Below are 17730 nucleotides of genomic sequence, written 5' to 3'. Positions count from 1 at the left end.
CAGTAATAACCACAGACAGAATGTTAAAATGGATGCTATATGAGGCCAGAAGATTTAGAGCTCCCTCTGCTGACTGTCTGAGGTATAGGTTAAAAAAAAAAGAGAGAAACAAACAAAAGAAGAGGAGATAGGAAGAGAAGAGAAGAGAAGAGAAGAGAAGAGAAGAGAAGAGAAGAGAAGAGAAGACTCCCCCCAGTGGTCTCTCAAACACGTTTCTTTTATCGTTGATAGTAATGACATGTATCTGTTATCATTGATAGTAACTAATGCTAAATTATGTTTTAAGTGCTCAATCCACTCCATTTCATACAACAATGTGCTCCAAAACTTCATCAACTCTAAACAAAAAGGTGACGTCTTTTATACTACATCCGTTTATTACCAAGGCTCTATGGCTACCAGTGACATAGTAAAACAGGGAAACAACAGATAAAGTGGCTCTTTTTCTTACTCAGTGGTTTAGAAGACATTAAGAGTGTAAGTTTGTGCAATAAGCAGCACAGCTTAGCTCATTTGACTGATGGGTCCCCTATAGCTGTTAGTGTGGAGACTCCCCCATTTTTAATATGGTCACACTGAGTGACATCACAGACAAAGCCCATTTACAGTTATGGTTGAAAGCAGTATTATTTTTGTAATTTTTGGCCAGTGTCACCCTGTCCTTTTTATCATCAGTACTATCTGATTTGGCACTTTTAGCTGACTTTTTTTTTTTTTTTTTTTAAACAGCTAGGGACAACTTAATTTGAAGTTTTGTCTTTGGTGTGTGAAGCTCATATGCGCTGCACGTGTACACGACAGCATTCTGTCTTTAGAACAGGAGAGAGTGCAGGCAGAGGAAACTAAGTCAGTGAAAAAGAGCGCGACTTTCAACCACAATGTCTAATATGGTGCTTGTGTTAGAGGGAGCATTAAAACATATGCACTGGCATTAACACAAGTAGATTAAAATTCTTATTCCCACATGCTGAAAAAAAGGTGGCAGTTTTTAGCCCTGATTCTTGGCCGACTGTTGTTTGCCCTGAGGATTTCCTTCAGTGCAAGCCGAGACCTCACTACTCTTAGTATTGTTTCCTTTCACCCTGTCATGGTGTCTACTGTAACAACCTCCTCACCATACCTAATGACTTCATTATGTCTTATAAACGAGCCTTGTTGTACATATCTCCAAAACCAGATAACTCATGGTATTCCATCGCTCCAACCTCTATTTTTCCCCTTGTGTTGGCTTTTGTGTTGAACCGTACTCCACCTTATACAGTACATGAGGAATATAGTGCAGCTATGACTGCTTGTGATGCAGTGTAGCACAGCACAGTGGGGTAAAAGGGCTTGGCTTGCTTCTAATGGGCCAATTGGATTTACTATTGATTATATTTAGTGCGCATGCTGTGGCATAGTTTTTTGATTGCTATTGTCGCTCGGCTGCAAATTGAACCAGCCAACAGACGAGTACCAGGGAACATTAATTTGTCTCAGACAAAATTAGAGAATCCCATTCACTTATCTACATCAATCACATTAAACCTGAATTAGAGAGGCATGTTTATCTTCTCCCTGATGACAAATGCATTTAACCAAACGCATACACACACACACATAAAGTATTCACAGAAGACCCACTCAATATTTCTGGTCATTGATTGAGTGCCTTTCATTGACCTATAGCCTTGTCTGCTGTTAGATGTAGGCTCACTTGTGCATTTTTTGATGCCAGATCCTTTCTTCAAAGCGTGTCGGCTGAGCTTGCACTGAAAGTTATTCTCCCAAAACTCTGCAAACCAGATATTCCTCCTGTTGTTCTCCAGCGTCCGGCTGATGAAGTAGCGATCAAAACCTGAGAGACAAAAAACACTGTTAGAGCTTTACCCATCCCTTTTTAATCGTGTATCAGATACGGGTGGTTGTCCTGCTGAAACCTTTACAACAAATTTGAGCAAAGGTTGGTAAAAAAAAAAAAAAAAAAAAAAAAGTAAGTAATGGCTTAAAAAGAGCACATCACTTTAACTTTTCAATTTAAAACAGAAATCAGTAAAACATGTAAATGACCACTCTGGAGCACTCCCATTGAAACACTATGTTGTGTGGGAGGAGAGAGATGACTAATGGAGGCAAACCTATAATAAAATGCTGCTGCAATGATTAAGTGATTAGTTGATAAGAAGAACATTTTTGCCGCCTATTATAATAGTTTAATTATTATGTCATTTATATTTCAAACAAAAGCACTCAGCACTTAATGTTTTTAACATCTTGAATAAAAGCTTAAGTGTTTTTTTTTACTTTTGCTACAGGAACCAGCTTTTGGTTTTCAGGAATTAAGAGATATCTTAAGAAAAAAATAGATATGAAAACTGAAAACATATAAGTTGATGTTTTAATAATTTTATCCATAAATGAGCTACCAAAGTGCAATCAATACTGATATTTCTTCACTTATAGACAGAGTTGGGGTCCGTTACTCAAAAAAGTAAAGAGTTACCCGTTGCTCGTTACTATTGAAAAAAGTACTGCCTTACAGTACTTGATTACTCCATGGAAATAGTAAAGAAGTTACACTACTAGTTAAACTACTTTATCCCCCTGATACATCTTTATATGCTTCAAGAGATTCACGGTTGTGTTCCACGCAGTATTCAGCCTCTTATTTCCTGGACATAACTTGCATTTTACAGTCACGCTCTTCTCCTTCTGCTCTACGAAATCCAAATAATCTGCATATCGCCATCCCTCAAACTTTGTTTTTTTTTAGCCGAGGGCTCGGCGTTAGCCGCTTCGACTCTGTCCTCCTCCATACTGTTAACTGTTTTGATTTGACTACAGAAATGCCCCGAAAGTGTATGTTAGATGCAAATTGGTGTCTTATCGCGGTAGCGCATGCGCAGTACTTTCTGGAGAGCTGACTCCTTTCTTTGAGGGGCAAGCGTAAACAAAGTCTTCGTCAGTTCAGAGGTCATTACAGCCACACAGTGCTGTCTGGAGTGACACAGACTGCAGCAGAGCACTAACCTGGAGCGGACCATGATGGAATATTGGTGAAAAACACGAGTTTTGGACAATTAATGCAGTTTTAGGAGTGGTGCTGTCTATGCCCTGATGGATCCCATTATACGTACGTCCGCTGCACGATTTTGGATCTAAATATCTCCTGAAGCACTGCTTGGATCAGGAAAGCCTTCTGGGTGAGTATTTTGTTCTACTTCATTCTATAAACAATGTAAAAGCTGTATAAACCGAAATTATCCTTTAAAAGGGGCATTTACGGTGGGAGGGAGTGCAGTGTTGTCAGTGGGGCACAGATTTATATAAGGCAACCAATTTTACTGTGACAGTTCCATCAGCCCTGACCCGGAAGAGATAGCGAGTAGTTGCTCGTATGGCCACCGTTCAATCTACTGGTGGTAATAAAAAGAACTCAGCTTAAATAGTAATATTTTGGTTGCTCCATTTGCAGTCATTGTAAAAGTAACGATCGTGGCGTTTCATTTGTAACTCTAGTTTAACTACTAATCTAGGAGGAGTAGTGCCGTTACACTACTTGTTCCTATCAAAAGTAATTTAACTGCTTGTAACGTTCGTTACTTGTAGTTATATACCAAACTCTGCTTATAGACCATTTTCTGTACAAACAAAAAATAATTGTCAGCTTACTGTGTTGTGAATACCTTTTATAGATTGTCTCTTGGGTAGGATGGTAACTGCACCTTCCGCCATTTCCTCCTGGTTGAGTATTGGTGCAATTTTGGAGCCCCAACTGTCGGAGCCCACCCAAATGAAATGTCCTGTTTGGTTGGCCTTCTTGGCTGCCAAAAGTAGTCGCCTTTGGGACAAAGAGGGAGAGAGAAGTATAATTGAGCCATAAATTATTTTGTTGTCAGAGTTTTGATATATTTAATGCACATCCAGCAACGAGAAGGCTGTTTAAATGCACCCTTAAGGGGAAGTGGGGCTGCCATTAAGTCGATATCATGGCAAGAAAATTCTATTCTGAGTCTGGACAGAGCTGCAATGAGGCAGTTAAGTAGAATTGAAAAGCCACCATAGACACACTATCCATTCCCAGTGCAGTTGACGACTTCTTGGCTGTGGCAGAATGACACCCCTGCTACATTTGTCCAGGCTTGTTGCCAATGGAAGTAAGTTTGGGGAGCTATAAAAAAACTGCCAGCACGCTCTGCCGTAGCAGCAGAGTTTCATCAAGAAAGCTTGAGCACAGCAACATAAAATTTAAACACAGCCACCTGGCATGTGACGCATTATAGACCCTTATAGCTTCCCAAAATAAACACGAGAACTTTACACTTTTTCATTGTGACATGTGTGCCTTTATGTCTTTTAACACTTAGTCGTTGCATAAAGAATACACTGTAACCTTGTGAAATAATTACTACAGAAGTGGGTGAGCTATGAGTCATCCAGCTAACTTTAAGTCACTTTACCTTAGTTTGAAAACCCAAGGATTTCTGTTTGATTGGTAACGATTTTTCCCCGAGACTGGTCTCCAGAAACTTAGTGAAATGAGCATGACTTAAGATGCAATTATGTTCTCTATGAAGGAAAAATGAAAGAAATAGATTTTCTTACATCAGGAGATTACATAAAATGGACACAACCAGACAGGCAGACAATTCTGAGGTGAAAGTGAGTTGAAGTTGCACTGTCTGGATCCTGTTAATACATTTTTCTCCAGCTTTACAGAGGCTCAACGTGGCTCTCTGCTGACCTTAGAACAAAAGAAAGCTCCTGTAATGAATAAGCAGTAAGTTAGCTCAATTCAACTAATTTCTCTTTACATGATGTTTTAAACAACCTTGATCTGAATGCTGAAAAGAAGATCTTTTACAATGTTCACTTGAGCTCAGTTTACTAAGAGTCCACCGTTGTTTTCCCACAGCACAACATTTTTTATTCTTATTCCTCTTAATGCTGACACTGTGTATTTATATGATTGGTCAAGTGTCACATTAAAGGTCTCAATCAGACCAGCTCAAGTCTCCTAAACTTTCTATGCAGACTATTTGTGCGCTTATTATGCTGCTGCCAGCTCACACTTAACAGGGTTCAAGGATAGAGCAGGCATGCAGAGCTGAAATCCCTCTGGCTTTCTGTAATTACTATATATCCACACTATTACCCGTTATCAGGACCGGATTAAGTCAATGAGCACTGGGATTTCTTCCCTGGTCATCATCCAGGGACCGCCCCAAATCGCTGCCCACTTCCACCAGGAATACACTTGTCCACTCAGGCTTTGCTGGGGAACATTTCCCCTTACAAAACCACAACAGTGCTGACTGTGACAATTGGCCACATAATTGATTCTTAATACAGACTATCTGTCTTAATAACCCAGGGAAAGCAGGGATGCGTTTCGCAGTGTTTTCATATTGTGAGGTTGTAATGCGTGGGGGAACAGATGACAGAGTTATTTATGGGACAGACAAGACACCAGGGTGAGGGAAAAATATGAAAACATCCTTTAAAAAATGCATTTCAGTACACCACCAAGCTTTAAGTATGATGCTAAAAATATCCACTCATAGTCCCAGAAATGTAAATGCTACATACAGACTTGTCCCTCTGAAAAGAACTGAAACATTATCAGAGCAAACCATGCATTATGCACAATTTGTTCCTTCCAGCATGCTTACGTAAAACTAAAAGCTTGCTAAGTAGAAACTCAAACAAGGCAATCTGTACAGGGCCCAAGAAATGTCCAGGGCCCATACGCCATCCAGTCATTGTACAAGCGGGACCATTTGTCATAACCAAAGACTGAGTAATAAATAGAAGAAGTCTCTGCAACATCACCCTGAAATGAGTAATGAAGCTGTTCCCTTTGCATATTTTGGCTTAGATGGCAACAAATGAGCACAATGTCCGCCATCTTTATCATTCTGCAGCCATCAGAGTTTATAACTCTTTAATCTATGGAAGATGAGCCCAAACTACATGAATTTCCCTTCGGGGATAATAATATATTTTATCTATCTATCTATCTATCTATCTATCTATCTATCTATCTATCTATCTATCTATCTATCTATCTATCTATCTATCTATATATATGTATCTCTCTCTCTCTCTCTCTCTCTCTCTCTCTCTGTATATATATATATACAATAAAAATATATAATGTCTTTCACATTCCTGTACTGGCTATATATTGTTCCGGTCTATATGCTAGTTTAACCAGACACAGTTTAGTTTAGCAAGAGCTACTCGAGTGACGGCTTGTTCACGTCACATATACCGAATAACCCTCCAAAAATTAGTTTTTACTTTTGACAATGTAACAAAATATTTACTTTTCACTGGCATCAGACAACCTTAGGGTAATTTTAATATTTTATTTGGAGAGTACAGAACTTAAAATTGGTTAGATTGGTTAATAGCTGACTAATAGCTAAAGTGAAAGAGAGACACCGACCAAGTTGGAGACACAAAGCAACCACGAATAGCAGACAGGTACTGCTGTTATTTCTACAACTTACAAGAATGCTATCAGAAAAAAAGCTGATGCTTCTTCAGACTTCCATCATCTAATCCACAAAACAACACCAAACAAAAGACGATGGCTGAATAAGATGTTTGACATTGATAGAAAAGGTCTAGTAAAATTATCACACATTAAGCCGCTGCTCATCACATAATTGCATGTTCCTCAAAAATGTTGCACCATTTAAGAGGAAATAAACAGGCCTTCCCATGGTATGAGACTTAATGCCAAGAAGCATTGTTGCAACACAAACACAAATTTCCTCACTTTTTTCATGCAAAGGTTATATTTAGTTTGAAGCCAGGTAACAAGAGCTTTAGCTCCTGGTCATGCAGAGTAACCTTGACATCTTCATTCTATTCTACAGAACTAACATCTAACTGATCAGTACCTCTGACATTGCAGTAACCTATTAACACATTTGAAACTTCATATGACTGTCACTTTAGACCTTTAGCCACAAAAATAGTGATATTTCATTCAACCAACCACTTGTTAGTGAGGGTAATCATAGTAATAATAATGATAATACATTTTATTTGGAGGCGCCTTTCATGACACCCAAGGCCACCTTACAACAAAAGATAAAAACAAGATTGTAAAACATCATTAAAACAAATCATCAGGATAAAAGCAAGTGGGGTGCAGTGTTCAATTAAAGTGAGTAGGCCAGTTTAAACAGATGAGTTTTGAGTTGAGATTTAAATAGGTTGATGGGTAGCAGTGTTTAACTACTTCAAAACGTGTTTTGTCAACTAAACTCATACATCCCAAGTAAAGATCTACTACAAAAAACAGTTCCTGTATGATACTGATGAATTTTAACCATTTGATAAGAACTCTTACCACAGATTTCCTCATAACAGTGTTTAGAACTACTTCAGTAGCCTGCAGTACCCCTGTGACAACATCTTAAGTGACAGAAAAACAAGCATACAGCCATAAATAATCAGATTTGCCATTTCCAACTCATAAATATTAACATGCGGGTAGCAGACTTTATTTTACAGGGAAAGGCAAGTTTATTTCTGTGAACACACAGGAGACATTTTTGACATTTTAATGCCAGCAGCAACAGCAGCCCCAAGTCAGTGATGGAAAGTGAACAACATTAAACTCTTCAGGCATTCACAGATACAGAAAAAGTCAGTTTAATTTCTTTACTTCTGAAAACTGAAAGAAACTGAAAGGATGGTCTGCTGTGTAATATTTGGAGGGAAGCTGCAATCAGTGTTGATCAAAGACAATTAGCGCTCCAGTGTGCTCACCTGATGTCATCCTCGTTTGCAAAGATAATGACCACTCGGGCGTTGGGGTTCTCACTCAGTCGGCTGATGATCTTGTCGAACTCTCCAGATTTTGGTTCACGTGGTATTTTCACTGACTGGGAAATGCACAGAACTCCTGTTTGGAAAACAAAAGTTAGAGTGTAAGGTTAAAGAAGTCACATCTGTAAAAAAAACAGGTTAGATCTTAAACATTGTAATATCTAGTTTACTATTTCCAAACATGGTCAAAAGAAAAGAATGGATTATTTTTTCTTCTTCTTTACCCCTCACAAATCTTTTTTAAACCCCTAGCCTTATTTCATGATAGATTCTCCATTAAATGTGTACAGGTGCCATATTTCACAACATGAGGGATGCAAGGTATTAAAAAAATCTTTCTTTGGACCACAAGGGGCAACTTTCACGCATGGAGACCCATCAATCCAGTTTATGGTCCTGCCAGGGAGAGCAGGGGACTATGGTAGCATTTTGAGGAACATAAATTGTGTAATTGAAAACGGGTTCCATTTGTTCAGAGCCGTTTGTCTTATTACAAAGCTTGTTTCATTTTGTGCAACTTTAAAATTACTTTTTGAAAACTAAATTTCTGCCTATTCGAGTTATTTTCTGAAAACAAGATAGTAAGATAGCAAAGTCATAAAATATCCAGTAAAATTATTCTAATTAGATGACGGGGTGAACCTTCAGGATAGTCCACTGAAATTGATTGGTTTATCTCGTCACTTGTATGTACAACACCCACTAACTCCCTAAAGATCCAATAACCAGGAGCTCTCACCCCTCTACAAATACTCTGGTATTGAACACCAGTCTCGGGACAGCAGGGGCCGTCCCCTGGTTACCAATGAGCCCTTTTAAATCCCAAAGCAACATTTCAGGATCACTCTTTTGTCGCTCTGCCAAAATGCCACAGAGAGTATGCGCATGCTAATGAATCCCCCTTCCGTGACATAGAATAGAATAGAATAGACAATACTTTATTTATCCCCGAGGGGAAATTCAGGAGTCACCGCAGCATTTCAGAAAACAAAAGTAAGAAAGAGTATAGAAAGTGCAAAAGGATCCATAAGAAATTAGATGACAACATCCTGTCCACCACTCGTCCACCACTCTCCAGCCCAGCCAGTCCAGCCAGTCTCCACCTCCACAGGGTCCAGGACTGAGCCTCCCCAGCAGTCTGTTCAGTCTCTGTCTCCTGGATCCTGTCTGCTCACAGCAGGCGAAGCTCCTCCAATGTGGGGCCGGCGTCCGATGTCAGCTCCATCAGCCACATCAGTGTCCAAAACCAGCTCTTCAGAAGTCCATTTTCTTCACATCCTGTATTCTCCCATAACTACTATCACCAGTTATTTTCTGTCCTGCTAACAGCCTAAACACTGCTTGGAGTATATAAAGGCGACAAAATGAACTATCATCACCAAAGGCCTGGAATGCCACGGGTTAAGACATGACATGGTGCACAGTTGGCCCAATGCACAATCAATGCCAGAATAATACCCTCTAGTTCAGTCCACAGTGGGCAAACTCACCCTATAAAACAAAGCCTGGCCCCATAACTGATATTAATAGAATGGGAAACTGGAAACATGACTGAGACAACAGAGGATGCCATTAAATTAACAATGATGTTAGGATGTTTTGCTCTCGCGTACAAAAAGTCACTTCTGGTTGTGTCCACGAGGCGCTTCTCTCAGTGGAATGCTCTGAATGTACACAGTGGATGAATTTAATGATGTCTCTTTTTCTTCAAACTGGTGCTTTCAGTCTTCCACTGAGGCCGTTTTTTTGTGTTTTCTGGAAAGGCTGCGTGTTTAGGCTTACCATGGTCATGCGTGTCACAGATTTAATGATGATTCTGGCTTATATGTTCACTTGACTGGTTAATGGATTAGCTGCTCCTTCAGTGGAGAAAGAGACTCAATCCTTTGTGGGTACTGGTGCGTGTCATTTTAAGGGAATGTTTCCTTCTGCACTCAGAAAGGAATCCCTTTAGTCATTTTTTCAGCGAATAAACCAAATCCTTCATCTAATCATTGATGAAACAAAGTTAGTGTCAGAATAGCAAGTGTTTAATTAAGGTAATTAAAAGTTATTTTATCCTAAAATATGTTTCACATTTCATACCTGAGATAAGATTAAGATGTTTGTTTGTTTGTTTGTTTTTTCAAAGTCCTTTTCCAGTTAAATTTGATGTGGGTAGCATCGTTTTCTTTCCTTTCATCTCTGTATTTCTCTGAAAACCCGAACATTCGTTACCTTTTTGACATCACCTAAAATTTTACTAGTAAATATGTTGATCACATCTGTTGTATGTCTTTGCAAACCAATCATGACACGTGTCTTCTAACTATGGGAACAGGGGCGTATTTAGTTTTTTGAGGGCCCAAGGCAAACCCAGTCAATGGGGCCCTCCATGTCCTTGTAACTCATCTCCCTCAGAGCTAGACTGGCCTTCCCTGGGTCCACTGTCTCTTTCACGAGAACCAAGGCATGAGACAGGGCTAATCTTGTACATGGTAACTTAACGCAACTAAAAGCATTTCCTCAAGTTCTGTACTTTAGTTTGATTTTGAAAAAAGTGAATACGTAATTTAGTTAACTTTGTCCTGGATTTGAAATCTTTTATGGTCAATTGGCAGCTTATTTGTCCCACAGTGGGGAATTTAAAGAGTAACAGTAACAAACAAGAAAGTATGAAGTGAAAAACATTACAATTGGTAAATATAAAAAAAAAATAATTTACTAAAGAAAAAGTATGTAAATATCAAGCACAACATAAAACTGGAAAAAAAATCTACTGAAAGAGGTGATATTTACAGTTACTATACTTTTTGGTACTATTATTTTAAAGTAAATGTATTTTTATTTGACCCCCTGTCCCATGAGTTATGTATCCAAAAAGGAGATTTTGTACAATAATGTTTTTCGCCAACTCAAAAATTTTGATTTTGAGAAAATTATCTTATTTCCTGGGCTAGATAAAGTCCTTAAAATCCTAAAAGTCTTATATGTTTATCTCAGATCTCAGAGCAACATTGTTTTTATTTCCGACTTGGTTGAAAATAAGAAAAAAATGGGAAAAAAGTCTTTTTTACCACTTTCTTCCTGAATCAAATTTTCCGATGTGTTGTAACATGGAATAGCTCATTAAATAAGAAGGGAGGGGGAGTACCCAAAATGATCATTAAATATTAAGCCTTTTGATGTATTTTGAAGCATGTGAAGTAAGATTTAGAAAAAAGAAATGCTTTCAATTGAAGAGAACTTCATAAATCAGTTTTTAAGAGATGCTTTAGGGTCCCCTGGGAATCTTGGGGCCCCAGGCAACTGCCTGTGTTTGCCTAATTGTAGCTACGCCCCTGTATGGGAAGGAAATGATAAAGACATATTCATGCATGTGCACGTTAATGCAAAGTATTATGCAGGTGATGCATGCATATCGCACCACGAGCTGACAGTTTTACGCTTTTCTCAAGCTGCTGGTGTGTGAAACAGTCTACATAGATGCTGGAAAATGTGCAATAGCATTTCACAGTTTTTATTATTTTTCTTACGATCTACCTGATTGTTGAACTTTTGATTGGACTGAAGCACAGGTTTATCTGTGTACCTCTCTGTGTCATTACACTTAAACCATCCAGGCAGGCACAGGGGAAATTTAGCACCAGCAGCTCTCTGCTCTCACACACTCTATCAATCATTACATTCTACGTCTTTGCCTCGCTGGCACTTCAGTCCCTCATTCCCATAACATCTGTTGTGTGGAAGCGGAGCACTCATCCCTTCCGTTTCTTCTCTCCTCACATTAGTGGCAGCGGGCTGCAGCATTGCTTCACCTCCACAGAGAATTCCAGGAGGACCGGAGGAACAAAAGCCAGGCCCTGGGGGAGCTGAAGGGGGATTCCACAGGGCTGATGCTGTAGCTCTGTTTGTCGTACAGTCGACTTGGCAATTTATATCTATGTCAACACCATCCATTCATCAACATTTCTGCTCATCCACTCAGACATGCTCCCTTAACTTAGAAAGCTCGGTTCAGTCTCTGTGACGGGCTGCAGCTACTCTAACAGAAACTCCACCTGTCTCATTACACAAACACAAACCTTTTCCATAAATCATAATCCTCCAACACATTTTTAAATACTCAGACTTCACTAGCTTTATTTGGTCTTCGGATTTGAGGTTGTTTTTGATTACATTTTCATACTTTTTCTTAATGAAAAGCACCACCTTCAGGCGAATTAGATCACAAACCCTTCATCCATCCCGACAAATGCTTTGCATATTAATAATAAAGAAAAATACAATTATGAAGCAATTAATTACAATAATGTAGCTGCTCAGAATGCTGAGGTGGAAAAGAAAAACAGCCTTTACCTTTTTGTTTATTTCTCTGGAGACATGTAGAAGAGGAGCAGATTAATTACCGTTCATTTCAAAGCAATAGAAAAACCACTGGTTTGTTTATTGCTAAGCTGAGCAATCAGAATATTTGTTAACTATCATATTAAACCAGTTTGGTTAATTTCTTAATTACTGGTTGAAGAAAAAATGATTCATAAGTGGAAAAAATACAATGTTTTGTACTCTGGCTCGAAAAACTTCCTTTCTGTGCATTCCTTTGCCAGTATCCATCCTGTGCCACTCGTCACATCTGAGACAAGTCTAAAAACCACCTCTAAAAATAAACCACTGCTGAGAAGACTGCGAGCCTCCTCTCTCGTGTCTCCCATTGTGAGTCCCTGTCTCTGCTCTCCTAATAGCTCTGAACACTAATATTCCTTCTCATTTGACACCCATGGGAGTGACAGTGCTGCCATAAACATTAAATATTCCCTGGCAGTGTGGCTGATTGCAGCACAGCTTCTGCGCCTGGTGGATAGCAGAGCAGCGGCACAGGAGCACGCAGGTATATAAATAGACTGTTTATTGGGATGCCCTCAGTCGAAATACCTACTCAAGCAGGCTTAATGTGCAGCTGGAGACCATGATTAGGAATGAAAATACTGAGAAGTAAAACTAATGTTGCTTCCACAGTCATGATGGTCAGCCCTCATCAATGGCTGTGGGCTTGAAAAGTAACATTTACTTCACTGCTGAATAAAAACATCTACAAACGAGCCACTGCTTCTTTTTTCAAGCACTGCTGAAAATGAGTTTTCAGTCAACAGACGACATTAGGGAATAACTGGAGAGCCTGTTCAGAATGTGCAGAGTTGTTCCTATTCGCTGTGATCAACAGTTTTAACCACCAATTCTTTAATTGTAATCCTATTCTAACCATAGATTAGGTCAAAACTGGATTCTGATTGGCTACCAAACCAGGAGAGAGTCAGTCAAAGCCTTCTTTTGTGACTCAAGTTTTACAAGTTAAAAAATCTGACATATATGACAAAATCTATCCAAACCAGCAAAAATGATTCACTTTAGAGGCACTCCAACATTTCTTTGCTTCTAGCTGTAGACAAGAAAATCAGGAAAGTAGTGGTACACAGAGCATTGCTGTCAAAGACTACACATACAGTTGAGTTTAAAATACCCCCCCAATGAAATTTTTATTTATGTATTTATTCAAAAATTTTACAAGTGCTGTTGAACAGATAGATTAATTTCTAACACATTTCACATTTTTTTGGGGATGTTTATATTACTTTACTTTGCACACTGACACAAAAATATTCCATAAGAAACAACTACTAGGGTCAAAATTATTATCCCTGTAAATGCTAATGTTCAGTTGTGTCTCCTTTTTGCTGGATAACTGCGTGCAGTTGTTTATTGTAGTTTGTAATAAGCCTCTTATACATCTCCCAAGCCTCTGCTTTGGCAAATTTTTGACAGTTTCTGGCATGGACCCTGATCTCCAGATCACCCCAAAGACATTCAGTGGGATTCAAGCCGGGGTTTTGTGCAGGTCAGTCAACAGCGTAATAACATAAATCTTTGGATTTCTAGAGCTAGTTCTTTACCAGAAGTAGCATATGTTTTGGATTATTTTGGAAGACAAAGTGATGACCCAGGCCCAGTCTTGCTGCTGACTGCTTGAGGTTTTCTTTCTAAATCTTCACAAAAAGAAAGAAAGAAATGATTTTTGATTCCTTCAACCTTGATGAGATTCCCAGTTCCAGACACACTGCAATGTCTATGGCCAAAGAGCTCAAGTTTGGTCTCATCTGATCAAAGAACACGTTTGCAACATGCAGAATCCACCTCCAGATTGTCCTTAGCTTTCTTTATTCTGGCTTGGCGTCTCTTTTGTTCTGTGCAGAGCTCTAGTGACTGTCTTTTTGGACCCTTTATTTTCCTTGACAATTACTCGGCTAAGCCATTAGCTTGTGTTTAAGTTATTCTAGGGTCTTAAGACACATCTCTTAACAGTTTTCTTTCCAGAGTCAAGTTTGAAATTGTTGGCTTCCTACCTGCACCAGACTTGTTCTGTAGTGTGTGCCTCTATTTGAATTTTTTGATGATACTTCTCACTCCGCTTCTTGACCCTTGAAAATGGTATCATGCTTCTCAAGTGACTGCTTAAACCCTTGATGAAGTTTCTGTGAGCATTCCAGAGCTAAAGCGTGTGATTGCACAACAGTGGTTTTTGCCTCGGCTCAATAAAAAGGTCAGTTCATAAAGGAGCTAGTGGGTTTGACCCTGGTAGTTTCTGTTTGTAAAGGGAAATAATGTAAACATTCAAAATAAAAGTAGGATGTTTGGAAAAGCATTTAAAAAAAACATTGATCTGTTTAACAGCAGTTGGGGAATTTTTGAAAAAATAAGCTAAATAAATCAAAAAGGAATTTAAAAGTTAATGATTTTGACCTATACTGTTATACTAGACACAACTGCTGGTTAATGGACACTTTGATGGGCAATATCCTTACCATATAGAATAATAATGCTCAGCCTCAGGAGTGCGATCATAGTGGTTCATTTTTCAGTCTCAGGTGAGATCAAAGTTAAATCAAAGTAGAAATAGAAAGCATTAAAAAAGGAGGTAAATACTATCCCCCTGTGATTTGATATGTTATATACGCCAAATGATTTATGTAAATTAGTGGATCAGAGCTGTGGGATAACCTGGCAACACATCCAATGTGTGCTGCTTTCCCCCAAATGCATGCTGGGACACGTTCAGACCCCTGAGAGCGAGAAAAAATGGATAAATGGATGGAATTGATTCCAGGCAAGAGCAAAAACAGCTCAGGTAAAATTCTGACCGTTCTCCATCGTGAAATGCTACCCTGGATGAACTGCAGGAAGTGTGCTGTGTTTTAATATTGCTACATTATCTACAGGTTTTGTTTTCTGCTTTTTATTAGAAATAAATCTGCCAGTGAGTGAGTGAGTGAGCGGGAGAAGCAGGAGTGTGGGCTGAAATCATTAGGGGAAAGTGACCCTTAACAGGAAAGGTCCAGGCTCACTCTCCTGTTCCAGCAAACCCCCCTCGTCCACTAAAGTGTCCCTGACTAACACAACCAGCCCCCCACAGTCCCCTAGGCTCTGCTCTGTCACTTGCGCTGTGCTCTAACCTCAGTGTGCAGGGCTGAGGGGATAAAAAGAAATGAATTCCTCCCCAGGGGATCAATTACAGAATAATATCCTATTATAATTATTACAGACTGCTGAGCTGCAAAGATACCCTACAAAACTACGAAATTTCATCCCTTTATGACGTTATTATGAGGACTGCTTGGACGAGTTTTGGGCTCAAAATGAGCTGCTGCTCCTGGCAAAATGGGAAGAAATGAACAAAAATAATGTGTGAGAAGTTTTTCAAAATTTGGTAGAAATTGGGATTTATTTGAACCATATGACAGCTTCTAAGAAGATAAATAAGCTCTACTCCACCCACGCATCTTTGCAATTTATCTTTATTATGTGATGTATCTGTGTCATTTTCCACCTCTGTAGGCTTGATCTACAATATTTGATGGATAGTGGCTGTGTGTCCACACTGTATGGATGTGTTTCGACCCTATTTTCTGGACCTCCTATCCTATCAGGATCGTGCTGAGTCAACAGATTACTAGATTAGCTCTGGGCTGGATTATTCTGTGAGGTCTGGGTTCACCATAATGTAATGCTGGAAAAATAAAGTTGAACTGTGCTTCGATGTGAAGCTGGTGGGAGTCTTGTTTGTCTTCTGAGATATCTCTGAGCAGCACAAAAACACATGCTCTTTGTCTGACTGAACTCTACAGGAGTAAATAAAGAAACAGAGAGATCAGGGCCCTTTTCCACGAAGCAAGTTCAGTCTAGCGAGATAGCCTTGGAGCTACCCCGCTGAACTGAGCGCGGTAGCCGGCGGTCTCGCTACACGGTTTTACGATGCTGGTTATCAACCTCATAAGTGGATCCAGCTAGGCAATGAGAGAAGGACCGCATACTTCACACTGTAGGAGCAGGAGGTGATCATGAGGAAGTATGACGAGGTGAAACATGTAATTAACGTTAAAAGCAACACCGCCGCCGCTGCCAAAGCACGGAAGGAGTGCTGGCAGAAAATTGCCGACAGTCTAAATGCCTAAGTGTAGTGCAAAAAATATAGCACTGTTCACCATGCACTTTTACTTTAACATGCACATACCTAATTTATTTCCTAGATGAATTTATTCATTTGTTCATTCCTATCGTGTTTACATTTTTTGTGTAATATGTAGCCCACATGAGCCCTACATGAATTCCTGTCACAATTTTAATACGGGCAATAAAATATTTTCATGGAACAGAAGTGTTGGCATTGAAGATCTTATTACGGCAATGAGAGATCTTCATTCCCTTTAACTACCTATAGAAAGGGTCATGTACTACCAACCCCTCCCTGGAAAACCGGTTCCTTTCATAAAGGTGGTCATCCGAAAAAGAGAGTGGGTCAGTGCGGTCCCTGAAAACTCTCGCGCACCGGAGTGCTCCTCGGACAATGTGAGCTCCGATGTCCACGGGATCCTCTAAGAACGGACAAGCCATTTTTCCGTGAGGGCTCATTGGTCAGTGGGCGGGGTTTTTATAGTCCACAAGTTCAATCTGGAACCTAACCTGCCCCGGAGCAGGTTAGCCGTTCCGGGTATGTTGCCATGGAGACTCGCCTCACTGAGGAGTGATCCCGTGTCGTATAACAGGGAATCCGGAACCTATCCTCAAAGCTACCTCGATAGGCAGTAATCCTGCTTCGTAGAACAGGGCCCTGATCAGTGCAGAAAAAAAAACCTGTGTTACATAATGATCATTAATTGCCATTTACTTGATTCAAACATCAAAAACACAACACAGTCTAATGACAAACACACTCCCCCAATGCATCCCAGTGGAACAATAAAATACAATCAATCTATTGGGCTATAAACACATTAATCATGATATAATTAAAGTCAAAAATTCTGCCATTATTCTTAGTCACATGCTATTTTATCCCTCTTCACACACCATAGTTGCCACAAATCAACTCCACCGTGCTGTTGAAATCACACATGGCTTTAAAAACTCAGTTGACCAGTAAAAAGTAATTAACACTTTGTGTCAAATACGATTAATATACGACCAAAGCACTTGGCGTTTGATCCACCACCCATGAGCTACACACGCTGTTGAAGCAAATCACCCTGATGTCAACGGACAGCTGCATCACAAAAGTCAGTAAAGGTGTGTGTGAATCACCACAGACCTGTGGGTGAGGATAATCAGAGAAAATAACAGCGCGGCTCGCTAAATGAGTGGTGCAGATCTCTTCCTGGTGTTACACCTCACTTTATGAAATGATTTCAGGTGAAGGGTTTCTGCCTCTTTGCTTAATTTCTTACCACAAGCCTTACACACAGTGACAACAGACACATCATCTCTGTTTCTTCTGTTAACCCCACATTCCTCAAAGAGCTCATGAAATATGTACAGGATGATTTTACTATGCACTGTTCTGCACAATTTGTTCTTAAACTTATGCAGATTTCC

General features: G+C 39.6%; 1 protein-coding gene across 3 annotated transcripts in view; it reads right to left on the bottom strand.

The window, feature by feature from the left end:
• The window catches only part of LOC141799057 (metabotropic glutamate receptor 4-like), a 220922-nt gene that overhangs the window by 39139 nt on the left and 164053 nt on the right, over positions 1-17730 (bottom strand). For all 3 annotated transcript variants that reach the window (XM_074681114.1, XM_074681113.1, XM_074681112.1), the window contains 3 exons: positions 7768-7903; positions 3666-3820; positions 1697-1837 (listed from right to left, as the gene is read on the bottom strand). In XM_074681114.1, the coding sequence (XP_074537215.1) occupies positions 1697-1837; positions 3666-3820; positions 7768-7903 (432 nt within the window). The remainder of the gene's footprint in view (positions 1-1696; positions 1838-3665; positions 3821-7767; positions 7904-17730) is intronic.

This window comes from Halichoeres trimaculatus, unplaced genomic scaffold, assembly GCF_033239565.1.
Source record: "Halichoeres trimaculatus isolate MK-OKI-2021-1 unplaced genomic scaffold, fHalTri1.1 fHalTri1_scaffold_11, whole genome shotgun sequence".
Taxonomy (NCBI): Eukaryota; Metazoa; Chordata; class Actinopteri; order Labriformes; family Labridae; genus Halichoeres; species Halichoeres trimaculatus.
The sequence above is the reverse complement of the archived record's forward strand: the minus strand, read 5'-3'. Positions and strand labels throughout refer to the sequence as shown.